General features: G+C 38.6%; 1 protein-coding gene across 1 annotated transcript in view; it reads left to right on the top strand.

Moving 5' to 3' along the window:
• Positions 1-368: 368 nt before the first annotated feature.
• Positions 369-27,997, top strand: part of muc3a (mucin 3A, cell surface associated) — a 104,115-nt gene continuing 76,486 nt past the window's right edge. The window contains exon 1 of the mRNA XM_039749657.1: positions 369-509. Within this exon, the coding sequence (XP_039605591.1) occupies positions 369-509 (141 nt within the window). The remainder of the gene's footprint in view (positions 510-27,997) is intronic.

Genomic DNA, 27,997 nt, shown 5'->3' with positions numbered 1-27,997 from the left:
TATTATATATATAGCTGCAGTGGCTTTATTTCTTCTCTTATTTCTTATTATCCCGAGGTGTCCTGTACTTACCTAACCTAGGGAGTTTCTACTACAGTATAAAAAACATGAGTAACAAGAAAGGGGGTCAGAAGGAAACGGAAAAGAAACCTAAAACTACACCCAAGTCTAGACAGGCATCAGGTCCAAGTACAAGTGCAAGGTACAGCCTTTTAGAGGCTGACCTGGAACAGGCAGGCGAAAGCACATACTTCCCAGAACCCCGTTCCACTGCATCATCTCTAGTCGAGAGCGAAAATGGGAGCGAAGGTGCAAGTGATGCAGGTCACGATAGCTCACCAATTCCAGAAGATCACTTGAAACTAGAGATGGCCTTGCAGTCCACGTATTCATCTACTCCTCGCGAGCTGGAAGCATTGGCTGTAACGGAGACTTCCACTTCACCCATTGAGCACGAAAGCCGAAACGATTTCTCTGAACCGAAGGAAATGATCGCAAAATTGGCCACAGTCATAAATGATCTCAAGAAAGACATTCAGAAAAAAATGAAGAAATAAATAAATAGCTTGCTCAAGACAATCGAGAAGACAAATGAGAAACTGTGGCTGGAGCTGCAAGAGATGCGGCAGGAATATAAAGACTTGGAAAAACGTATATATAATCGTTTTGATGCAGTCTTTAAAGATATGTTGAGAAAATAAAGATATGTTGATAAAAATTGAGGAACACATTCAGGAAAATGCGTCTAAAATGACAGAAGTTGCCAATCAGCTGGAAGACATTAAGCAGACATTTACAGCTTGAATTGAAACAGCGGAACAATTGGCATCTAACGCCGATGGAAAAGCTACAGCTGCAAATTCCGAATGCAAAAAACTCGGAGACAGACTTGTGGTTTTGGAAGATGGATGCAGAAGAAATAATATTAGAATTGAAGGTCTACCTGAGGACTGTGAAAGTCCAAACCCAGTGACATTCGTAACTAAACTATTCTCAAAAATAATTGGAGAGGATTTTAAATCAGATACTGAGATATCAGCAGCTTATCGCATACGTGGATCAAATACCTCTAAACCTATGACTTTAATTGTCTGCTTCGAGAGATTACAATTTAAGCTTAACGTAATGGCACTTTTCAGACACAAACAAGAGATTATATTTGAAAAGAACCACATTCGTATTTTCCGTGATTTCTCACCCTCAACAGCTGCTAAACGTGCAGCTTTTTACAACATTAAACAGCGGTTACAGAAAGCCGATATCAGATACAGCCTCTTGTATCCTGCTAAACTGAAAGTGGATACCCAAGACAAATATCAAATCTTTTCCTGCAAGGAGGAAGCAGAAAAGGAGTTAAGAAAGCTGATCCCGACACTTTTTTGAAATATGATAGTGAGTCGCATCCTGTCACGGTATGGCAAGAAGATATTACCTGCTGTCTGATCTGCTTGCAATGATACGGGTACCATAATTATACATCCTTTTTCTTCTCTGTCACTTTTTGTTTATGTTTTAATTACAATTACACGCGTGTGTATGGAAGAAATTAAAGTAGTTCTTTCTTTTTTTTATTTTTATTTATCTTGGTTTTTAACTATTCTAAAGGAGACTGTTTAAGATCATACCCTTGGTTTATTGTTATTGTTATTATTGCATTAGGGTTTACTATGCTTATTCAGGGCCACTTTTTAACACCATTCCCAGGGTTTACTGTCTTAATATTTCAAGACTGTTGATTATATTTTATGCTTATAGTATTTAGACTTTATTGGCAATAGATATCTCTACTTTTTAATCCTCAAATGCCGCTGCTGGGGGGCTTGTTTTGTTTTGGACGTGTTCTGTTTCTAGGTATGTCAGAGGACTGGCACTTTGTGAAGTGGGGTCTAGCCTCACGTGGGGAGGCAAAATGGGGGGTCTCATTTGTGGCATCAGATGTAGTATATGATCCTGAAGGGAGATATGTGATTGTCATGGGCAACTTATTTAACTGTAAAATGATTTTGATAAATGTTTATGCACCCAATGTCGATGATAGGGGATTCATGCAAAATGTATTTGCATCTATTCCCAATGTGAACACTCATAAAATTATAATGGCTGAGGACTTTAATTGTATTTTAAATCCACTCTTAGATAGGTATCCTGTCACAGAGGGGATGACATCTAACACTGCAAAGACAATTGCACAGTTTTTAACTACAACTTATCAGACCCCTGGAGGTTTCTAAACCCAAACTCAAGAACATATTCCTTCTACTCACCAGTGCATCATTGCTACTCAAGAATTGATTATTTCTTTATAAATAATAATTTATTGCCTGCGATTAAATCTTGCAAGTATGATGCATTATGCCCTACATACTCATCTCACAGATGGCGTCTTAACCCACTTCTATTAGCAGATGAGAACTGTACAGAATTTATATCAAAACAAATTAGTTTCTTCCTAGAGACAAATACATCCTCAGAGGTCTCTGCAGGAATACTCTGGGAAACTCTAAAGGCCTTCTTAAGGGGACAGATTATTTCATATCTTTCCCACAGAAATAAATTAGAAACCAAGAAGGTATCAGAGCTAACCAGCGAAATTACTAGAATAGATCAAGAACATGCCAGGTGTCCAAGTAAAGCTCTTCATAGGAAAAGACAGGCTCTGTATTAAGAGATCAACCTCTTAACAACTAAAGAAACTGAACAACTCATTTTTAAATCAAGACATCATTACTATGAACACGGAAAAAAAGCTAATAAGCTCTTAGCTCAACAAATCCACAAGCAAGAGGTTTGCAATACAATCCCAGCAATCACCAACACGAACGGAGATAAAATCATTGACAATAAAAATATAATGCACACATTTAGAGACTACTATAAGTCCTTATATTCTAATGAGTTCAAAGAAGACAAAACACAAGCTAATGCATTTCTGGATACATTACATTATTGTTGGATGCAGAAAAAGCATTTGATAAGATTGAATGGAACCACCTTTTCACTACATTAGAGAAAGTTGGGTTTGGCCCGAATATTTGTGTATGGATCAAACTACTGTATACCAATCCAGAAGCTTCAGTTTTTATTAACAACATTTGCTCAGACTACAGTACTTTAAACTAGAACGTGGTACTAGACAAGGATGCCCCTTGTCACCACTGCTATTTGCAATCGCCATTGAACCACTGGCAGTTTACTGTTGTAATGCTTATCAAATAAAGGGGATTATCAGAGAAGGACTGGAACAGAAAATTTCTCTATATGCAGATGATTTGGTTTTTGTATATATCAGACCCAGAAAATACTGTGCCTGCAGTCTTAACAGCACTTACAGAATTTCAAAAGATCTCTGGTCTCAGAATTAATTTGAAAAATGTGCTCTTTCCAGTGAATTCTCAAGCATACAATATTAGATTGGACACCTTCCCTTTTATTATTGCAGATAAGTTTAAATACCTAGGGATAAATATCACAAGTAAACATAAAGCTCTTTATCAACAAAATTTCGCCATCTGTATGGAAAAAATTAAGCAAGACTTGAATAGATCGTCAACCCTCCATCTTACTCTAATTGGAAGAATTAACGTTGTTAAGATGAATATCCTTCCTAAGCTTCTTTTTTTATTTCAAAACATTCCAATAAACATCAATAAATCATTCTTTAAGCAATTAGATTCAACCATAACCTAATTTATTTGGAACCTAAAACATCCACACATCCAAAGAATGACTCTACAAAGACCTAAGGCAGAAGGTGGCATGGCTCTACCTAACTTTCAGTTTTATTACTGGGCAGCAAACATACAAGTTATAAAAACCTGGACATAAATAGATGAACATACACAGGCTTGGTCCGCAATAGAAATAAAATCCTGCAGTACTTCTATATTCCCTGCTTTGTGCCCCAATAAATGCAAATTATCACCAATATACTTATAACCCAAATGTGCTTCACTCACTCATAACATGGAACCAATGTAGAAAGCATTTCAAGATGGAGAATCTTTTAACTGTGGCACCTCTGCAAGAGAACCACCTCTTTCAACCCTCGCAAACATATGTAGTTTTTAATATCTGGAAAACATTTGGGACTAAATTGCTTAGAGATCTTTATATGGACAACATCTTTGCATCCTATGAACAATTACATTCCAAATTAAAATTTCCAGCAACACACTTCTTTCACTATCTTCAAATCAGAAACTTGGTCAAACAGAACCTGCCCAGTTTTCCTCATCTCCCACCTTCATCTATGCTGGAAAAAATATTGCTCAGTCTCGAGGACTCATTTCTGCAATATATAAAATATTTTACAGTCCATCCCTTTTAAAGATCCAAGAGGACAATGGGAAAAGGGTCTCTCACTCAACAAATCAGAAAAGGAGTGGAAGGTAGTAATGCAGAGAATTCATTCGTGCTCCATATGTGCAAAACATAAAATTATTCAACTCAAAATTATATATCGAGCACATCTGTCTTGATTGAAATTGTCCAAAATGTTTCCAGGGCAAGATCCAACCTTTGAGCGCTGCACTCAAGCTCCAGCCTCACAGGGTCACATGTTTTGGGCCTGCACCATTCTGAACAATAATTTTTTAAGTGCCTTTCAGACAGCCTTGGTGTCACAATCCCTCCTAATATATTAACAGCTTAGTTTGGTGTTCTTCCAGATGGGCTTAAAGTGGAGAAGGACAAACCAACTGTGATTGGTGTCACTACACTATTGGCATGCAGACTTGTTTTGCTAAACTGGAAGAATCCTAACTTTCCTCTTTTAAGTCAGTGGGTAACTGATATTCTATATTATTTGAAATTGGAAAAAATCTAATTCTCACTTAGAGGATCTGTGCAGAACTTTTTCAGAACCTGGCAGGATCTAAACAATAATATTTTAGAATAAGCTCTTAAAGCACTGAGGAAGTAGATTCTCTCCCCATTTCTTTTTCTTCTCCATTTATCTGTATCCGCCTAACAAACTCATCAATTTAATCATTTTTACTATTTTTAAGGTTTAGTTTGTTGGCTATGCTCTCTTTCTCAGGGGTGGGGGTCAATTTGTTTTCAATCCTATTTTTTTGTAAAAATGTATCTATTTGTATGGAATAATTACAATAAAATCAATAAAATTAATTTAAAAAAAGAAAAAAAAAAAGCTAGTTATTGCTGTAACATTTTTTTCAAACCCACTTACTCGGCCACAGAGTCACTGGGAGCCACGGCCTACCCTAGAAACATCAGGTCCATCAAAAGATACACTGACAAACTCACAAACATGTTTACCAATGATGGCTCAAGTAATCTAACACAAATATCTTTTTGGGGTAGAAGGGAACAGGACCACCTGAAAAACCCATGTGAATATTCCATTTAGAAAGTGGCCAGGCTGAGAAGTTGAAGATATGCATTGTTCCAAATAGTGCCTCCAATCTGCATTAACATATCCACTCAGATCAAGCTAAAACATATATAATGAAATTACAAGATTTAAAAAAAACCCTGCCAGGGACAATTAGAAGCAATGCACTGTACAAGTGTCAGGTGTTTGCAAAGTGCATCCCCTTAGCTCTGGCTTTCCTGTAGGAAGGGTCAAGCCGCTAGACTACAAAGTGTTTTGTTGTTCTTGAAGGGGTAGCTAGTCAGATTACAAACATGGACAAGAAGTCATAAAGTAATATGTATCTTATCTGAAATCCACAGTTTTAAAAGTTAAGAAACGTGCAGATATTAAAGCAGAAGAAAACAGGCACAAAAATCATGATATGATATTAAAAACTACTTAACAATGGTAGACTTAAAAACATGCACAGGAAAATGTAAAAAAGAAAAGGGGAGCTTTTGATGTGTTTTGTAATGACACACAATGCTTGACCATGCCATTATCAGGGTGTGCTATCGAAGGAATGATTTTGTTAACACATGAAGCAGGAGAAAATATATTAGACAAGGAGAAGTTGAGCTTAGGGTGCAGACACTGGTCATGTCAATTCTTTTTTTCCTGACACCATTTTGTGAATTACTTACGAACGCTTCAAAATCACTACATATTTTTTGTCCAGCACCTCATGACTCACCATTACAAAAGAAACCCACATGTACTATTCAACTCATTTTGTTACGCACAACATCAAGGTGTTTGGTTCTGTTCCCTTTTGGACCCCTTTTAGGAATTTTTTGGACCACTTTAATTACCCCTTAATGGGATACATGAGGTCAAAGTTAGTCCTTTTCATAAAACTTTGAAAAAATGAGAATCAGTAATATAGGCATGTAGAGTGTCATTTTTAGACTACTGTTGAACCTTCACTAAGGATCTAGTCCTCTGTAGACCTCCATCAGAGGGTAAAAAATGACAGATTTCTATTACAATCAAGAATATTTAGACTTTAAATATTTAATTTAAATAATACATTTTAATATTTCAAATATCTGATGCAACTATTTTTGCTCATTAGGTGGTTCTACCTCATGATGTAAATCATTATATTTCATTCAAGTGTTACATACCAAAATTAAAACAATGTTTTTGTACAATAATAATAATTAAACATGTAATTTTTCCAAATAATTTACATCACTGAGCTTTCTTTTTTATAGTTCACCATGCTTCCAATGTGTTTGTGGTATATGGGGAAAATGGTATGCAAGGAATATACCAAAAATCTTTGAGTAGTAATGCTAACTGGTCCTGGGAGTTATCTTTGCATGGAAAGACCAATTGAATGCGCACATATTGTAATTCCTACAGGCAGATGACCATTACTTACTGATGTTTGAATGAAACCCCACCTCCTAGTGTTCCTTTTCCTGTCCAAGTGTGCTGTGCTGAGTGATGGGATGAAAGTATATTTCTTTGGAATGTGGATGATACTCATGCATAAGGTCAGAATTCTATTTGAGTTTTGGGATAACGCTGTATCTAATATCAAGCCGACTTTCTCTCTACACATTTGAATGTATCATCGGAAAAGCTCCCTAAAATATCATGAGAGAACATAAGACGTTTGACAGAAAAGGGGTGACTGTTAAGTCCATCAAGTTTGTTTGTTTAGTTAATAGCTAAGCTGTCCCAGTATCTCATTCACATACTTCTTCTTCTCAAGATTTCTGCTTCAACTACATGACTCGGTAGTTTGTTCCAGATTTCCTCAACTCTGGCTTCAATCCTAAATGCACTTCCCCTTAATTTCCACTGGTCTTCTGAAGAACGTGATTCACTGTTCAGCTGAAAACATTCTGCCGGATCTACTTTACCAGGATTAGGACCCCATGCAGTCTCTTCTGCTTGGAACTAAAAAGATCTAACTCTCTGTGTCTGTCAGAGTAGGACATATCCTTATCATTGCTCACCTCTGCACAGCTGCTCTGTCTATTTTGTAGGGTGGTGACTAGAACCGCACATAATACTCCAGATGTGCTCTTACTATGTAATACAGTCTGAACATAATGTCCCTTATGTTTAATAGATTTTACTATATAATCTAAAATTGTATTTGACTTTTTAATCACATTCTGCAATTTGCTTAGATGATGAAAACATTGTGTCAATATAAACCCCTAAATCCTTTTCAAAGGCGGCTTCTTGTAGGATGGTGTCACCCATCTTGTATTTATAATTGATGTGTAGCACCTTGTACTTTTCTATATACAGCATTTTCCAAGTTCTGAAGCTAGTCCAAGGCTTTTTGACTTTTTGCTGCCTCCTTAGTTCCTGCCTTACCATCTATTTTAGTATCACTTGTGAATTTCACGAGTTTACAAACATTACCAGAATCCATGTCATTAATATAAATCAGAAAAAATAACAGTCCAAGGACAGACCCCTGAGGGACTCCACTGATGATCTCACTCGACAAGGAACATTCTCCTCTTAGCTGTACTCTTTATCTCCTGAGATACAAATTTGCTTGTTATCTCTGATGCCTACAACTTCTACTTTCAGATTTAATCTTCAATGTTGGTTTTGATCAAAATCTTTATGAAAGTAAGTCATTTATTTGCCAGCGGTTACACCCTGCTATATGATATTTAGGCTTACATCCAAGAGATTTCACAATCTTAAACTGAAAATTGCTTCATGTGGTGGCCCATCCTCTTAGTACACTTGAACTAAAGTAATCTCTACTATGGTGTACTGGTGTTAATTAGATGAGTCATCCATTTAGACTGACTTACCACAAAAGTCGACTTTTGGTTGGGAAATATGTTTTTAAAAGTTTATGAGAGACAAGACATTTTAATAATTGACCTCAGTGCACTACAATCAATAGTGTCATCTGAGGTCAGTGTCATACCGATCAGGAAACATTTGAAGATATGCTGTATGATCTTTACAGAAAAAACAACATGCTGACCTTGGATTATAAACAGCTACTTTAATTATGTACTTTGCTGCCCTGCCCTGACTTAAAAACCAAAGGAGCATACAAACCTCACAAAGAGCAACATTTGCTTGCAGAATAACACATTAAGGCGAGGCAGTTCCTGGCAGCAGTGGAGTCAATGGCACAAAGAAAATCATAGTATCCAAGCTCTTTATGTTTTTTCCTACTCATTGTTCTTTTTACTGGCTCACATGCTTGGGAGATTAGTCAGGCCATAAACTTAAACATACATCACCAAGGAAGCTAGTTTATATGAGCCTCAGAAAGATATGAAGGGTGTTGTCTAAAGCACAAATATATTTAAAAATATATGTTTGATTAAAAAAAACTATTTCCCCAAAACTCAAATATGTTATATTTTTCATTGGATTTCATACTTATTTGTTGCACAAAAAAGCTGTGATATAGTAGAGCATTATGATGGATCTTTACCTTTGTCTTTTGACAAGGACAGTATCAAAGTAGATAAATATCCCAGTGCATTCACTGGCCTTTGAGTGCCATCCCATTAGCTGATGAATATCCAGGGTTCCAGTGGAAGGCTTCTGAAATGCAATGCTGAACTCAGTCAAGCTAATTATCACTCATCATTTTTAGAATCTGTGGTTTTCTACAGCCAAATCCCTTATTCTGTAACCAAGACTGCCATTAGGTGCCTCAAAAGCAATTTCACATCATTTATACTTGCCAAGCTTCTACAGTTACCATGAAAGGACATTTAACAATAAGGAGTAGAAAATCACTTCTGTTCGTCTGAGCTCTCACTGGAGTGGGGCAACAGTCTTGCCATCATTAGCCACAAGTTTCTACGTGTGTTCTCTTAAAATGCACAAAATACCTATTGTGATAACCATGTCTGTCTGTTTGTATCCCTGAAATAACTTAGGCTCCCCATGTATCAATTTTGTTGAAATGTGGCACTCTTATTCTTCAAGGCAAGTTGTCGAGACAGTTCAAATTTTCATTGAGATATCTCGAACAGATTGTGTTGTACACAGTTTTAAAATGTCTAAATCTCCCATTGAAAAGCATTAGTGAATGTGCAAAGTCATTTATCATAAAACAGAAAAATGATCAGTGCAACTTCAACTAGGAAATAGTTTATTGTTTCAATTTTACCTTGAGAGAGGTTGCTTGAACTTGTAGATTTTGTATATTTTCATATTTTATTCATCTGACAGCTGCTCATATGCCCAATACAAGTCAGATGCTGAGTACGGTGTGCGCACAATCAGCTCAGCTCAGTAGTGTAATAATTACATAAGTTGAATATTCAGTGTGCTCTGTACAAAAAATATTTTATAAATCCACTCACATGTACAGCTAACGCAAGGCCAGATTTAGCACACAGGTGCCCATCATTTAGAACTGCTAGGCAAGCATTAGAAGACAAGAAAGGGACAACTACAAAAATGGGCATTGTACTATTTCTGTGAGTCAGCATGACATTTGATCTTATTTTCCTTGTTTGAAATTGTATTATTCACCTAAGTGGGGGCCTGCACATGGAGAAAGAGTATAAAGCCTTGGAACATTGCCCGGCACACCTTTGAAGCCGACGGATGGATGGGAGATTACGTCATCTGATCCTGAAAGTCCTTCCAGCGCAGTGACGAAAATGGCAGACTCTACACAAAGGTCTTGTCATGGCTTCCCGTCTTTTATGCCGCGTAAATCGTCATTAAAGAAAGCTAAGTTATTTTCTTTTATGTGATTTCTTACCACCGTATCACTAAGGGAGGGGTATCACTTTTTAATATTATATCTATATGGTTTCGGGTTACTTAAGACGCTGAAATTCTAAAAGAACTAATTCCAACCAGGGAGCTAACACCCCCTAGAGGAAAACAAGTAGTCCCCTTCTCCTGCTGCTTTATTTCTCTGTAAATAAATGGGAGGAGGAAACAGCTATTTATGCATATATAAGACTGAATTGACTGAACTAATAATATTTGCAGATTATTATTGTAACAAACCAACATTATCAATCTGCAGCTAAACAGTGTTTGAACTAATTAATAACATGGGAATGCTGATATAAACACAGCATGGATTTCTAATAAGACGATCTGGACATGCAACAAGGATCACGCTGGATGTTAATAGCAAGAACAAGGCTGGGTTACAGTTTGCGCCATGCTGACTGCATAGCAGTATACCTTACAACAGACTGAGTGCACATTACCTGTATCCGAAGAGCCACTTTTCCTTCCATGTATCTTTAGACTGGAATTAAAATCTTTAACATAATGGTCACCTTTCACATTCCCATTATACAATACAGGGAGTGCAGAATTATTAGGCAAGTTGTATTTTTGAGGATTAATTTTAATATGGAACAAACACAGTGCTATCAGTCAATCCAAAATGTTAATAAACCTGAAACCTGAATGTTTCACAACGGAAATGTGAGTGTGAACATCATCAGGGGAATACATATTTGCGCACAATTATTAGGCAACTATTAGTGTGCAGATTTATTATGCAACTTAGGCCTCGTTCACACGGGCGTTAAGTTTTTGGATAAACGAACTTCCTCTGAACGTCCTAGACGTTTATGTTGCATTTTGTGGTGGCGATCGATTGACTTCTACACCAGCGTTCGTTTGTCTCTGTCTAACGCCAGCCTGCAGCCCAAATTGTAGTTTGTGTGTTAACCTGTGGAGGCAGTGTCGGGAACTGGATATGAAAGCCCTTGTCATTTTATTTGAGGTGCCTCCTTTCAATATGGACCATTTTGCTATGTTAGATATTAATCTTCTTGTTTTAAAAAATACTCGTAATATGGCGACGTAGGGAGAGAAAAAATCGGCGCTACTGGGTTCATCCTCTGACTGCACAACGTCGGGTTAAAGGAAGTTTTTTTGTGCTTTATGAGGAAATGCGAAAATTTCCACGCAAGTTTTTTAATTACTGTCGGATGTCGGTTTCCACTTTTGATTGTCTGCTGCAGCTGGTGCAATGCCACATTGCACACCGATCAACCAATATGCGACTTGGTGTTGGCCCTGAAGAAACACTACTTACCACTTTGAGGTAAGGAAACAGTAGTCGAGTGTGCGCTTACACCGGTGTTATGCACTGAAATGCACCCCCCCGCTACTCCGAAGCGTAAAATAAACGCGCAGAAAATGAACTAGAAGCGGTTTCCTTGCGTTCGTTGGGTTTTGAACGCCAAGAAAAAGCTGCATGCAACGTTTTTGTGATGCCGTATTAACACGCAGCCGGACAAACGCACGTCACCAAAGCCCGTGTGAACACTCTCATTGACTCCTACGTGTAGAAAACACTCGCCGCTTGATCCGCGCTCACCGGACACTACGAACGCAAAAAAAACGCTCGATTTTAACGCCCGTGTGAACAAGGCCTAAAGGAAAAATGAAAATTTTCCCATCTCACTTGTTTATTTTCATCTGTTATAGTGAGAATAATAAACAAACACCTCAAAATTTACAAATAAACATCTCTGACATTTCAAAAAAAATAAATCAATCAATCAATGACCAATATAGCCACCCTTCTTTCCAATAACAGTCATAAGCCTTTCCATTCATGGAGTCTGTCAGTTTCTTGATCTGTTGACGATCAGCTTTTTGTGGAGCAGTGACTACAGCCTCCCAGACACTCTTCAGAGAGGTGTATTGTTTTTCTCCCCCGTAAATCTAGCGTTTAAGAAGTGCCCACAAGTTCTCGATAGGGTTTAGGTCAGATGAGGAAGGGCCATGTCATTATTCCTTCATCTTTAAGGCCTTTACTGGCTGGCCACGCAGTGGAGAACTTTGATGCAAGTGATGGAGCATTGGCCTGCATAAAAATCATGGTCTTTTTCCTGTATCACTGTTTGAAGAAAGTGTCTTCGAAAAACTGGCAGTAGGTTTGGGAGTTGATTTTGAGTTCATCTTCAATGCAAAAAGGTCCAACTAGCTCATCTTTAAAAATACCAGCTCATACCAGTACCCCACCTCCACGTTGGAGTGGAGCTCTGTGCCCATTACTGATCCACAGGTCCATCCATCTGGTCCATCAAGAGTCACTCTCATCTCATCGGTCCATAAAACCTTTGAAAAAAATCTGTCTTCAGATATTTCTTGGCCCAGTTTTGACGTTTCAACTTATGTTTCTTGTTCAGTGGTGGTTGGGTTTCAGCCCTCCTTACCTTGGCCATGTCTTTGAGCACTGAACACCTTGTACTTCTGGGCACTCCAGGTAGGTTGCAGCTCTGGAATATGAAAGTACTGGAGGATAATGGGTTCCTGGTAGCTTCACGTTTGATTCTTCTCAAATCTTTGGCAGCTAATTTGCGTCTTTTGTTCTCAACACGTTTCTTGCGACCCTGTTGACTATTTGCAACAAAATGTTTGATGGTTCTGTGATCACACACCAATATCTTAGCAATTCCAAAAGTGCTGCATCCCTCTGAAAGACTTTTTACAATTTTTGACTTTTCAGAGTCAGTTAAATCTCTTTTTTGGCCCATTTTGCCTGAGGAAAACTAGCTGCCTAATAATTCTGCACACCTTGATATAGGGTGTTGATCTCCTTAGGCCACACCCTCACTCATTACACAAATACACATCACCTGACGTGCTTAAATCCAATAAGCATTCAAGTTAATACAGCTTGGAGTTGGAATATATGCATTAAAAATGATGATATGGTCAAAATACTCACTTGCCTAATAATTGTGCACACAGTGTAGATTCAAGTTCTTACTCGTTTCCATAATTATAACAAATTACTGTGTTTGAACTAATGTCCATAGCTAGGCAAGGAACTTATTTCAGGTGCTTTTCTCCTTTCATATGGTAATATTGATAGTGAGGTTATGCTAGCATTGTTCAATTTGTATTAACAGATATGTTTCAATTGCTAATTATTGAGTGCTATTCTGGTATACTTGTTATGTTTAAGAAAACTGAACAACAGTTAGTCACAGGCACTCCACCACTAACAAGTTCTGTCAATAAACACCATTTTCACATCACTTGAATTGGAATCTGCTGTGTATGAAAGATATTGTGTGAAATACTTCAACTTCAATATCAGTTAACTTAGTTGCCGAGTGTACCTGAATGTTACGCCATGTTTAAATTTTCTAACTTCTTAATAAATGCGTTCAAACTAATCCTTTCATTCACTAGCTCAGTTTCTGAAATTGCTTTTTACATTAGTAGGTTTTAAGCAGGAACCATCACAAGTCACAGTCACAATCATTGAAGCCAGGGCAATTCAAAGTCTTTAATTAACCTAACCTGTCCACCTTTAGGATGTGGAAATGAAAATCCAGTAAAAGTGTAAGTTCCATATAGAAAGTAACCAAACTGAGATTCAAACCCTAGCTCTTCTCAGTAAAGTAGCAGCTAACCACTGTGCCACTTTCTTTCGAAATAAATACATGTAGATCCATGGTTGGATGGACTGCATCTAAAAACCTGCAGTAAACTGATCAAATAGCTTCCTCTTTTTCTGATTTGTATATTTGTTTTACATCCATATTGAGTGACTCTACCTTGTGGACTCTTTCAGATAAGAACAAATGAATTTTTTAGACATTATTACAATGCAAATTAAGATACAGTTGTGCCATTGTCAACAGAAAACTTGTTCTATGTCTGCCAGTCCTCTAGAACAACAGGTTAATCATTAATAAATAAATTTAATAAGGAAGCCCTGTGCCAGCATATAGGGATTGGATCTACAGGTAGTCCTGCTTGGCGGATCGAGAGGACTGACCAGATGAAAAGTGACCTGTATCTAACTGAACTGAAAGTGTGAAAGACCATGGTCAAACATATAAGTGAGAAGTTGAGGGACCAATGAGGCAGATCATTTATAGCAAATTTAGAATGCTGTTCAAGTAGTTGACGTGACAAGGCAACAGCAGATGAGAGGCCTGAAAATGGACAAAATCATGAAACGGGAGGGGCAAGAATATGATGAGATAGAAGACATACTGAAGTGGGGCCATTGTAGTGCTCCTGCATTTCTTCGTAATCTCCATTTGTGAGATCACTGGGAGTTTTGTTAATATTCTCTGGTACATTTCTAACCAATACAGATATTTTAAAAACTCATAAATCCACACCCATTATGCTATAAAACATAAAGGCCCTTTTTCCCTGTGCCTTCAATGGTCACACTATTTTATATATATATCCTGATTTATTGTCACTCTGCTATGGCACGCTATGAGAAATGCATTGTTTGATTTTTTCATGAGTATTTCCTCAGTGCTGCAGGGCATTTTTCTGTCCGGTCAAGACTCGGCCTGTGGGGAATTTGCACATTTTCTCTTTCTGAGAAGGATTTTTCCTCCCACATCCCAAAAAATGTGCATGTTGGGGTAACTAGCAACTCATATGAATAAGAGTACCTGGTGTTGGTGGCTCCTGCCTAGCACCTGATGCTGTCTTCTATAACCCTGAAAAAAAAAATAGTGGGATCATTAAAAAAATACCTAGAAGGATTTATTTTCTGAACCACATTACATGACTGAACTATGCCAGAATCTATTAAAAAAATTGTTTATGTGCTTTAATTCTTACGAAATATGACTAAGTGCTAAGTGGACCTTGAGCAGCTACATCAGAAATGAAACTGAATAATAGGTGCTTTCATGTATCAATAAAAAGATAAAAATCAAAAACTACACCAATATTATGTGTCTATAGCTGCTTGCATGACAGGTAGAAACTTTTTTTTTATCAGTGATAAAGGTTTTCAAAGTAATTTGTTAAATGCTGCGATATTTTATCATGCAGTAAGCATCGGTCAAAGGACTAGATGTGGCACTTTACTTACTAGGAAGTATCGAATATCTGTGTGTCATGAAGACATTTACTTTCCTTTATATCAGTGTTTTGTATCCGTTTTTTTTCTTGCACAACATCTGCCTCTCAGGGGCGGCACGGTGGCGCAGTGGGTAGCGCTGCTGCCTCGCAGTTAGGGAACCCGGGTTCGAAAACTAAACTAACTATCCACTATGAAATATTAAAAGTTAAAATAACAGAATACAATAACACTGTCCGTCTTGAGAGGCGCTGCTATTTCTCTAATATTATAAATAACAATGCTAGTAATCCCAGAATCTTATTTTCAACAATTGACCGTCTGTTAAACCCAGGTAACACAAAGGAATGCCCCCAGAATACTTCCAGTGAAACCTGTGAGAACATTGCTGTATTTTTCACTCAAAAAATTAATGATATTAGAGATAACATAGTATATCTCCCCAACACTGCAGAACCTCCAAAGCCCCGGTACTCCGTTATAAACAAATTAAATGCTTTCACCAGGATAGATTTACCTGAATTACATAGTATAATCTCTCAACTGAAACCCTCCACCTGCGTCCTTGATCCAATACCAACCAGGTTTTTCAAAGAAATATCAGGCGTTCTAATTGACAATATTCTGGACATAGTAAATTCATCATTAGATACGGGGGTCTTTCCAGACTGTCTTAAGACTGCTGTAGTTAAACCCTTCTTAAGAAACATAATCTTGACCCCTCTGCCTTTGAAAATTTTAGACCCATTTCTAACCTACCCTTCTTAAGTAAAATTCTAGAGAAGGCAGTCATTATGCAGTTAAATGACCACCTCAAAAAACATGCTATTCTAGATACTTTTCAGTCAGGCTTCAGAACAAATCACAGTACAGAAACTGCACTTGTTAAAGTAGTAAATGACTTGTGGTAAATGCAGACAGAGGCCATTTATCTGTTCTCATCCTCTTAGATCTGAGTGCTGCATTTGACACCATTGATCATAATATTCTTAGAAATCGCCTTAGTCAATGGGTGGGCCTCTCTGGCAGTGTCTTAAATTGGTTTGAATCCTACCTGGCAGGGAGAAAATTCTTTGTGAGTTGTGGTATTCAAATCTCAAAGACACATGATATCCGATATGGTGTTCCACAAGGCTCTATCCTGGGTCCGCTGTTATTCTCAATCTACATGCTTCCGTTAGGTCAGATTATCTCAGGTTACAATGTGAGCTACCACAGCTATGCTGATGACACACAGCTGTACTTATCAATAGCACCTGATGACTCCGACTCTTTCGATACACTAACACAATGTCTTACTGGTATTTCTGAATGGATGAATAGTAATTTTCTCAAACTAAATAAAGAGAAAACTGAAATTTTGGTAATTGGCAATAATGGATTCAGCGAGGTTATCAGAAATAAACTTAATGCACTAGGATTAAAAGTTAAGACGGAAGTAAAAAATTTAGGGGTAACCGTTGACTGTAATCTGAATTTTAAATCGCATATTCATCAGACCACTAGGACAGCATTTTTCACTTAAGAAACATAGCTAAAGTTAGACCTCTTATATCATTGAAAGATGCTGAGAAATTAATTCACGCTTTTGTTTTCAGTAGACTAGATTACTGTAACGCACTCCTCTCAGGACTACCCAAAAAAGACATAAATCATTTGCAACGAGTGCAGAATGCAGCTGCTAGAATCCTAACTGGGAAAAGAAAATCCGAACACATTTCTCCAGTTTTGATGTCACTACACTGGTTGCCTGTGTCATTCAGGATTGACTTTAAAATACTGCTTATGGTTTATAAAGCCTTAAATAATCTCGCTCCATCTTATATATCGGAATGCCTGACACGTTATATTCCAAATCGTAACCTTAGATCTTCAAATGAGTGTCTCCTTATAATTCCAAAAGCTAAACTTAAAAGAAGTGGTGAGGCTGCCTTCTGCTGTTATGCACCTAAAATCTGGAATAGCCTGCCAATAGGAATTCGCCAGGCAAATACAGTGGAGCACTTTAAAACACTGCTGAAAACACATTACTTTAACATGGCCTTTTTATAACTTCACTTTAACTTAATACTGATACTCTGTATGTTCAATTCTTCATAATAACTATTCATGGTGGCTCTAAAATCCGTACTGACCCCTACTCTCTCTTCTGTTTCTTTTTCCGGTTTCTTTGTGGTGGCGGCCTGCGCCACCACCACCTACTCAAAGCATCATGATGTTCCTACATTGATGGACTGAAAGCCAGAAGTCTACGTGACCATCATCATCAGGTCCTTCCATGAAAACGCTAAATACAAAGAGGACTGTTTGATTTATGTTAGGTAGAATGCCCAGAGGGGACTGGGCGGTCTCTTGGTCTGGAACCCCTACAGATTTTATTTTTTTCTCCAGCCTTTGGAGTTTTTTTTTGTTTTTTCTGTCCACCCTGGCCATCAGGCCTTACTCTTATTCTATGTTAATTAATGTTGACTTATGTTTATCTTTTATTGCGTCTTCTATTTCTCTATTCATTTTGTAAAGCACTTTGAGCTACATTTTTTTTGTATGAATATGTGCTATATAAATAAATGTTGATTGATTGATTGCTTTCCAGGTCCTCCCTGCATGGAGCTTGCATGTTCTCCCCATGTCTGTGTGGGTTTCCTCCCACAGTCCAAAGACTTGCAGGTTAGGTGCATTGGTGATTCTAAATTGTCCCTCGTGTGTGCTTGGTGTGTGGGGGTGTGTGTGTGCGCGTCCTGCGGTGGGCTGGCACCCTGCCCGGGGTTTGCTTCCTGCCTTGCATCCTGTGTTGGCTGAGATTGGCTCCAGCAGACCCCCGTGACCCTGTAGTTAGGATATAGTGGGCTGGATAATGGATGGATGGATCTGCCTCTCAAATTCCCCTTCTTTCTTAAAATTACTGATATCTGGCATGTGATGGGGAGTGAGGTGCATGGGTAGAGGTGGTTGTCCATTTGATTTTGTGTCTTTCAGTAACACATTCTCATTTGCATTACCTGTTGCTGGTGACGTTATTCAGTACATTTGCTTTTCAGTTATATTAATTACTTTGGCATTATTCTTGGTCCTAAAATAATTCCTTTTTACAGCAACATATACAGTGGAATCAGAGAGTATTCAGGCCCTTCACTTTTTTTGCCCACTTTCTTGCATTGCAGATTTAATTTTAAATGAATACTTTTGCCATTTTTGCCCATCAGTCTCAACTCAGTATCCCAGTATCAGTGCTCTGACCAAAGACTTCAGTTTTTGTCTCCTCAGATCAGAAAATCATTGTCCTCATGCTCTCAGAATCCTTCAACCTATCATATGTCTTTTACTCAAAAGAGTGACTTCTGTCTAGCCACTTAAACTTAAATGACTGGCAGCTCTTCTGAAGCTGTACAGGGAGCATTGGGTTCTTGGTTCTTCCCTGACCCAGACTCTTTTCACGCTGTCACATGGTTCGGCCAAACAGCCAACTCTAAAAAGAGTCCTGTTGGATCAAATCTTCTTCCATTTCACAACTAATTAGGCCACAGTGCTTCTGGGAAGACTCGAAGCTTTAGAAATGATTTTATACCCTTGCACTGAGTAGTTTTAGTCGTGATATACAGTGTGAATTGTCGGACCTTATATACACAGACATGTACCTTTCTAAACAAAGTCCAATCATTACAATTTGCCACACGTGGATGCCCATCAAGTTCTAGAAACATCTTAAGGAGACTTAAAGCAAGCAGAATGCACCTGACCACAACTTGGAGAGCCACAGCAAAGGGTCTGAATTCTTATATGAATAAGAAATTTCAGTTTTTAATTTTTAATAAAATTGCAAACATTTCTGAAAACATGCTTTAGTTTTTTTTTAATTACGGGTTATTGAGTATAGATTTATGGGCAAAATGGCAAATTTATCCATTTAACGTTAAATCTACAACACAATAAAGAGTGCAGAAAATGAAAGGGTCTGAATACTATGTATGGTGACCTTAGGGGCACCCAAAATGAAACTAAGTCTTAAATGAACTTTGAAGGTCCTAACTATGGGTAGCCCTTCATTCATCCATCCATTTATTAGAGTTGACCTTACCTGGAAGACCGCATGGAGTTTGTATGTTCTCTCCATGTCTGCATGTGTTTCCACTTGGTGCTCCGCGTTCCTCACACAGTTCAAAGACATGCAAGTTAGGCGGATTGTGCGAGTGTGTTTGCCCTGCAATGGACTGGCAGCCCTGTTTGTGCCTTTCACTCTATGCTTGCTGGCATAGGCTTCAGCCCCCTCGCTCCATGACCCTGTTCAGGAATAAGCGTGTTAGAAAATGGCTTACTGACCATGCATAGAAGAGTTTTCACACAGCCAAAACAGTCCATTTACACTGAGTGCAAAGAAAGAATCAACCCTGTATAAGGCAGCTTATACAGTGGGTAGCGCTGCTGCCTTCAAGTTAGGAGAACCGGATTCACTTCCCGGGTCCTCCCTGCGTGGAGTTTGCATGTTCTCCCTGTGTCTGCATGAGTTTCCTCCAGGTACTCTGGTTTCCTCCCACAGTCCAAAGACATGCAAGTTAGGTGCAGTGGCGATTCTAAATTGTCCCTAGTATGTGCTTGGTGTGTGGATGTGCCCTGTGTTGGGCTGGCAACCTGCCCGGGGTTTGTTTCCTGCCTTGCGCCCTGTGTTGGCTGGGATTGGCTCCAGCAGACCCCGTGACTCTGTAGTTAGGATATAGCGGTTTGGATAATGGATGGATGGATGGATATTCTACTGACATGCTGCTTTAACTAATCACACTTTCTGAATAGGTTCAAGGGAGAAGACAAGCAAAATTACACCTTTTATTAGCTAACTAAAAAGATTACAATATGCAAGCTTTCGGGGCAATTTAGGCCCCTTCTCTTCTCTTTCTGAGAAGGATCTTTCCTCCCACATCCCAAAAAATGTGTATGTTGGGGTAACTAGCAACTCATATGAATAAGAGTACCTGGTGTTGGTGGCTCCTGCCTAGCACCTGATGCTGTCTTCTGTAACCCTGAAAAAAAAAAATAGTGGGATCATTAAAAAAATACCTAGAAGGATTTATTTTCTGAACCACATTACAGGACTGAACTAAGCCAGAATCTATTAAAAAAATTGTTTATGTGCTTTAATTCTTACAAAATATGACTAAGTGCTAAGTGGACCTTGAGCAGCTACATCAGAAATGAAACTGAATAATAGGTGCTTTCATGTATCAATAAAAAGATAAAAATCAAAAACTACACCAATATTATGTGTCTATAGCTGCTTGCATGACAGGTAGAAACTTTTTTTTTATCAGTGATAAAGGTTTTCACAGTAATTTGTTAAATGCTGCAATATTCAGTGATATATTTTTACACTTGCTGTTCCATTTTATCATGCAGTAAGCATCAGTCAAAGGACTAGAGGTGGCACTTTACTTACTAGGAAGTATCGAATATCTGTGTGTCATGAAGACATTTACTTTCCTTTATATCAGTGTTTTGTATCCGTTTTTTTTTGCACAACATCTGCCTCTCAGGGGCGGCACGGTGGAGCAGTGGGTAGCGCTGCTGCCTCGCAGTTAGGGAACCCAGGTTCGCTTTCCAGGTCCTCCCTGCATGGAGCTTGCATGTTCTCCCCATGTCTGTGTGGGTTTCCTCCCACAGTCCAAAGACTTGCAGGTTAGGTGCATTGGTGATTCTAAATTGTCCCTAGTGTGTGCTTGGTGTGTGGGGGTGTGTGTGTGCGCGTCCTGCGGTGGGCTGGCACCCTGCCCGGGGTTTGCTTCCTGCCTTGCGCCCTGTGTTGGCTGAGATTGGCTCCAGCAGACCCCCGTGACCCTGTAGTTAGGATATAGTGGGCTGGATAATGGATGGATGGATCTGCCTCTCAAATTCCCCTTCTTTCCTAAAATTACTGATATCTGGCATGTGATGGGGAGTGAGGTGCATGGGTAGAGGTGGTTGTCCATTTGATTTTGTGTCTTTCAGTAACACATTCTCATTTGCATTACCTGTTGCTGGTGACAGTTATTCAGTACATTTGCTTTTCAGTTATATTAATTACTTTGGCATTATTCTGGGTCCTAAAATAATTCCTTTTTACAGCAACATATACAGTGGAATCAGAGAGTATTCAGGCCCTTCACTTTTTTTGCCCACTTTCTTGCATTGCAGATTTAATTTTAAATGAATACTTTTGCCATTTTTGCCCATCAGTCTCAACTCAGTATCCCAGTATCAGTGCTCTGACCAAAAACTTCAGTTTTTGTCTCCTCAGATCAGAAAATCATTGTCCTCATGCTCTCAGAATCCTTCAACCTATCATATGTCTTTTACTCAAAGAGTGACTTCTGTCTAGCCACTTAAACTTAAATGACTGGCAGCTCTTCTGAAGCTGTACAGGGAGCATTGGGTTCTTGGTTCTTCCCTGACCCAGACTCTTTTCACGCTGTCACATGGTTCGGCCAAACAGCCAACTCTAAAAAGAGTCCTGTTGGATCAAATCTTCTTCCATTTCACAACTAATTAGGCCACAGTGCTTCTGGGAAGACTCGAAGCTTTAGAAATGATTTTATACCCTTGCACTGATAGTTTTAGTCGTGATATACAGTGTGAATTGTCGGACCTTATATACACAGACATGTACCTTTCTAAACAAAGTCCAATTATTACAATTTGACACACGTGGATGCCCATCAAGTTCTAGAAACATCTTAAGTAGACTTAAAGCAAGCAGAATGCACCTGACCACAACTTGGAGAGCCACAGCAAAGGGTCTGAATTCTTATATGAATGAGAAATTTCAGTTTTTAATTTTTAATAAAATTGCAAACATTTCTGAAAACATGCTTTTGTTTTTTTTTTATTACGGGTTATTGAGTATAGATTTATGGGCAATATGGCAAATTTATCCATTTAACGTTAAATCTACAACACAATAAAGAGTGCAGAAAATGAAAGGGTCTGAATACTATGTATGGTGACCTTAGGGGCACCCAAAATGAAACTAAGTCTTAAATGAACTTTGAAGGTCCTAACTATGGGTAGCCCTTCATTCATCCATCCATTTATTAGAGTTGACCTTACCTGGAAGACCGCATGGAGTTTGCATGTTCTCTCCATGTCTGCATGTGTTTCCACTTGGTGCTCTGCGTTCCTCACACAGTTCAAAGACATGCAAGTTAGGCGGATTGTGTGTGTGTGTTTGCCCTGCAATGGACTGGCACCCCTGTTTGTGCCTTTCACTCTATGCTTACTGGCATAGGCTTCAGCCCCCTCGATCCATGACCCTGTTCAGGAATAAGTGTGTTAGAAAATGGCTTACTGACCATGCATAGAAGAGTTTTCGCACAGCCAAAACAGTCCATTTAGCACTGAGTGAAAAGAAAGAATCAACCCTGTATAAGGCAGCTTATACAGTGGGTAGCGCTGCTGCCTTCAAGTTAGGAGACCCAGATTCACTTCCCGGGTCCTCCCTGCGTGGAGTTTGCATGTTCTCCCTGTATCTGCATGAGTTTCCTCCGGGTACTCCAAAGGCATGCAAGTTAGGTGCATTTGCGATTCTAAATTGTCCCTAGTATGTGCTTGGTGTGTGGATGTGCCCTGCGTTGGGCTGGCAACCTGCCCGGGGTTTGTTTCCTGCCTTGCGCCCTGTGTTGGCTGGGATTGGCTCCAGCAGACCCCGTGACTCTGTAGTTAGGATATAGCGGTTTGGATAATGGATGGATGGATATTCTACAGACATGCTGCTTTAACTAATCACACTTTTCTGAATAGGTTCAAGGGAGAAGACAAGCAAAATTACACCTTTTATTAGCTAACTATAAAGATTACAGTATGCAAGCTTTCGGGGCAATTTAGGCCCCTTCTTCAAGAAAGATGTAAGAAGCTTACTGAGCCAGAATTCCATTGTCCTGATCACACATTAATCTGCCTTCATATGTTCAGCCATAAAGTTTCTAACAGACCGCTATCAAAGACAAACAGAAGAAACTGACCTGTTTCTTAAACTCCTCCACCTTTGTCATCTCCTTTGGCTGTATCACTACTTCTTCCTTATCCTCCCTTCACCTTTATATCTTGTTTGCTTTGACCTTTTTAGGCACACACCTGAAGAAGGTTAAATGGCTGAAATAGTTCAGCTCTAACTTTCAACTCTTGTTTTTCTAGCACTTTTAACAGATTAGGCTATCAAATCTTTATTACATTAAAGTACACTACCAGTGTAGTCTAGATATGGATTATGTAATAAATATAAAATAATTCAAGTAAAATAAATTGAAAGGAATTACATTGTCTTGGCTTCTTATCAAGATGGCCTGCAGGACTATGACCACGATAAGGTAGTTCAACACTGTAAGCAGGAACCCCCTCCAAGTTGTTACCTGGGACCTTGGCTTCAACCCTCCATGATCATGCATTTGAATAAGAAGTTTTAGAAAATAAATAAGACAAGATATTAATCCTACGAGAGACAGTGAGATTCACTCAATTTAAGTCATCTGAGAAGAGCCTTAACTCACATAAGTATTTGATGGTGGGCAATACCATCCCAAACCTTAGTGGCAAAAGGAAAATAAAAGAAAAATATATATCTACATATATATATATATATATATATATCTTTGTTCAATAGGGAAAAGGAAGAAGAGGAGCTTACTCTTTACCAAGAGAAAGCATTCCGTAAGGGTTATTCTACTGGTACAGCTACCGCTGGGAATCTTATGGATGCCTGTGAAAATAACAATTATGCAGTGGGAGGGTCCTGACATTTGCATAACACAGGAGATATGTGAAAAGAAACTCAAAGAATCACAACGTCTTGAGCCAAGATGATGACATTGGGACCTAATCCAGGTCTTCAAAATCCTCAAAGGCTTTGATAAACTCGATCCAACAGAATTCTTTCAGCTGGAGGGTGAATCACATACTCAAAGACACAAGTGGAAATTCAAGGGAAGTGTATTTAGGATTGAAGCCAGGAAGCACTGCTTGACTCAGAGAGGTGTGGTAATCTGGAACAAACTACCAAATGATGTGGTTGAAGCAGAAACTTTGACAACCTTTAAGAAACATCTGGATGAGATATTGGGACAGTTTAGCTATTAGCTTAATAAAAAAAGCTTGATGGACTGAATAGTCTCCTGTCTTTTGTCAAATTTACCATATTCCTATGCTCTTTTAAAGAATGCTTTAGATGACAACATGTGAGAGGATTAGCAAAGGCACATTTCTATGTAAATAAAATTCAGACAAAGATGGTATCAGTGATGTTATTTACAAACGTAGTGTAATGGACGACATGCATGGGATGGTATCCCTGCCAGCATTGGCCTCATTTCCTTAACCAGCTGGGTGGCCAATATAATGGAGATTGGGGGAGACTCTCTATCAAGGCTGTGTGCTCCCCTAAATTGCTAGATGGCAGCATTCCTTGGCTTCAGTACCCATTCTGAGAGCTGCAGAGAATGCTGTGAATTGTAGTCCAGTGGGGAAGCCCTGTTAGGGTCTGTGAGTGCCACCTGGGGTTGCTGGAGGGAGTTAATTTATGACACTTCCAAGTAGTTCCAATGGGTAATGTCCTTCAATAAAAAGAACCCCACTGCCTTTTCCAGGGGAGTCAGAGCTGGGAAAGGAGACAGATAACACCCATCTGGGAGGAGAAGCAGAGAAAACAAAGAAGAAGAGTGGTTGTTATTGCTGTACTGAGATATTTCTTTAAAACAAAATCCTTCATTTTGAACTCGAGACTTGTCTGTGTATTCTGTGTCTGGTATTTGGGACTCTGTGGTACCCTCAGTTAATCAAAGTAGCCCTCCCAACACATCCAAAATTAATCAGGCAACATTCAAGGGTCATAAAATGAAAAAAAAATTAAAATCATACAATGCTTAAGCTTCTATTTATCTCATTACAGGAAAGGCTTGTCAACTTTCTCACTTCCCAAAACAACAAAAAGCATTTTTCCTTCTCCTGTCTATCTGTATTTTGTCACATTTATTCTTTAATAGCAAGGGGGCTAAAAGTAAAGCTTGCACTTTTAGTCAAATATATGTACAAAGGACAAATGAACACAAGGCAAAACACTAACAATCGAAATGAACTGAGGAGAAGCAAAAGCATCTTGTCCTGTCTATATGGGTTTTGTTCAAAAAGCACCCCAACCTCACCTCGCATATCTGTCTTTCTCTTATCAGATCCTGGCCTCCATCTCCTGCTGGTTACTAATACAGACTCTAAGTGCCTTTGACCAAAAAGTGGCTTTAACCCCTTGTCAAAGTCTCCATTGTCCTAACCCCAGACTCACTCCTGGGGTCAGGGGATAGTTCTACAGTACTTTCACACTGAGGGCACAAAGCGATCAAGGGATCATTAATATGTTTACACCCTTCAGATTTATGCTGCTTAAAAGTGCCTTTCCCTAAGCCAGTCTTTCAAATGTCCATTCTGCCATATCTAGCAGGTGCATTGAAGGGCACTGGTCATCTACCAGTCGATTCTGGACTAACCCTACAATGGATAAACTGACTCAACTATCCCAGCAATTTTGTTCAGCCTTGCAACCTCTTTCCTGGGATTTGAGGAAATGGTTAGTCACTTGCCCTCTAGCGTTCTGCTGGTCAACTGCATGTTTTCACCCATGTTGCCTATCTTTCTTTCTTTTGTCCTGGCATTCCTGCTCTCTGAGATGCTCAGCACACATACAAGCTTTTATAAGCTGGTATGTATGTCCAATGTGGTCCAATTTTGGTGAATTACATCTGACATATTCATGGATTTCACTTTGATAGACATTAACACGGCATTTCAAAATGTTAATTCAGGTTCAAACTAATTGAATTTACTTCATATTTTATGGTGCTCTTAGGTGAGTATTGGCTCAAAGTGCTGTGAAAAATTCACAGGTAGTTGCAATTACAAACTTTATATAAATCTAATTACATTAATTACAAACTTTATATAAATCTAATTACATTATGAACACAAATAAAAATACTGATTTGTTTAAACTTGCTGGAAAAAAACATTTCCAAACTGATAAACATAAATGAAGCCCTGCAATATTTGCCCATGAATTAATTAATCAACGATAACCAGCTAACAACAGAGAAGAAGAAAACAAAAACTCCACATACCTCTGGGACTCCACGATCAGTTAGAACAGGCAGACAGTCACAGTCCTGGACATCTAGGCCTACTGATCGCCCATCCCCAGTAAACTCTGTGCTGGGCATATTATGACAGAATCTTTCCATCCATTGGTTTCAAGGCTCCCAGTATCACAGGTGTCTATCTATGGGCAGAAAACATTTTAAATTAGAGCAATGGCACCAAGTGCTACAGTAGGAAATTGAGAAGAACAATAGAATTAGACAAGGGCTAGTCACAGTTCATAATTATTATATTAGTATTTTTATACAAATTACTATCAAACTGAGATGCACAGTCAATCGGAAGCTGCATGGTGACTACTTTTTCATGTATTTTAGAAGGATAAGGCAAATGTGTTTATAACTGTTAAATGTATACAGGCCTAGTCTGGTAAGTGACGCTTTTAGTGCATTAAGTATTTTTGATAATGCTAAAAACAACAGGTGAGCTGTTGGAACAGCCATTTAATTTTGTTGGGACTTGACTTAAGGGACAGTTGGCTGCTTTCATTTTAGATATCAAAGTTACGACCTCAGATAAGCGGAAGAGGATGGATGGATGGAAGTTATGACTTTCTTTTAGACATGTGTTGTGTTGGGAGAATTACTTCAGCACTTTTCATTTTATGTATTTCCCAGCTTGATCATTCCATGCAAATTCACCTTTTGGAGTTAATGGGTCGACCTGTAACAGTATTTTAAATAAGCAGTTGTGCTTCTCTAACTTTCTGAGATCATTCTAAGTAAACTGACGTAAGTACATGGAGCCTGTCTTTAAAGAAGTGTGTTATATACTGAATGACTTTAAGATTAAGCAAAGGGGACGGAGAGTTTTATCAGGACCAGGAAAAGAGAGGTAATGTTTAACTAGATGAATGCTCCTGTAATGCTTCTGTTTGTCAATTGCGACAGCGAGTCTCTGTGACATGCAAGTGTCTTCTTGGCTCTCAGTCTTCAGCAGCAAAGATGAAGAAGAAAATCCTGTTTTACATTTACCTGCTATTGTGTGTCTTGACTGGGACCAGTGAAGGTAAGAGTAAGTCTAATTTGGTGTTTTCAGTACATTTTGTGCAATTGTACCCAACGCATTTTAAGCTGATTGCTGTATTAAACTAATAGCACTGTTCAAGCTGGAATAACTCAAGTGGTGGTTGCAGATGCTTTTACAATTTTTAGAGTGTGCAACCTGTTTGAAATGTATAAATTGCTTTTGTGTAAAATGTGACATTTAAATTGGATCAATGTCTGCTGTGCTTTGAAATATAATAATGATGGTAAAGGCTAATATCAGATAGATGTTTCATCTCTGACACTTCTTATTAACTTAGTATTGACAATCCATTGCAAAGCAGCATCTTGAGTATGGTCTGCACTTCTGCAAATGTTAAACGTTTAAATATGCCAAGAGAACAACTTCCAGATTTATTATGTGGCTGAATGGCGTAAGTTATAAGGAAAGACTGAATCCTCTGAATCTTCTGAGTTTACACAAAATGAGATATAGCACAAGAATGTAAATGTGAAACTAAGAACTTTTCCTGGAGACATGCAGTCTGAAATTTCATGAAGAAATTAATGTTTAAATTACACAAAATCCTTTCATCCAGTTTCAGCCTCATTTAATTAAGCTGCAGGGACAAATGACATCTATTCCATTTGTGTAAGTAATTCCTTTATAAGTGCATTGGTTTGTCT

Source organism: Polypterus senegalus, chromosome 3 (assembly GCF_016835505.1).
Source record: "Polypterus senegalus isolate Bchr_013 chromosome 3, ASM1683550v1, whole genome shotgun sequence".
Classification (NCBI taxonomy): domain Eukaryota; kingdom Metazoa; phylum Chordata; class Cladistia; order Polypteriformes; family Polypteridae; genus Polypterus; species Polypterus senegalus.
The sequence above is the reverse complement of the archived record's forward strand: the minus strand, read 5'-3'. Positions and strand labels throughout refer to the sequence as shown.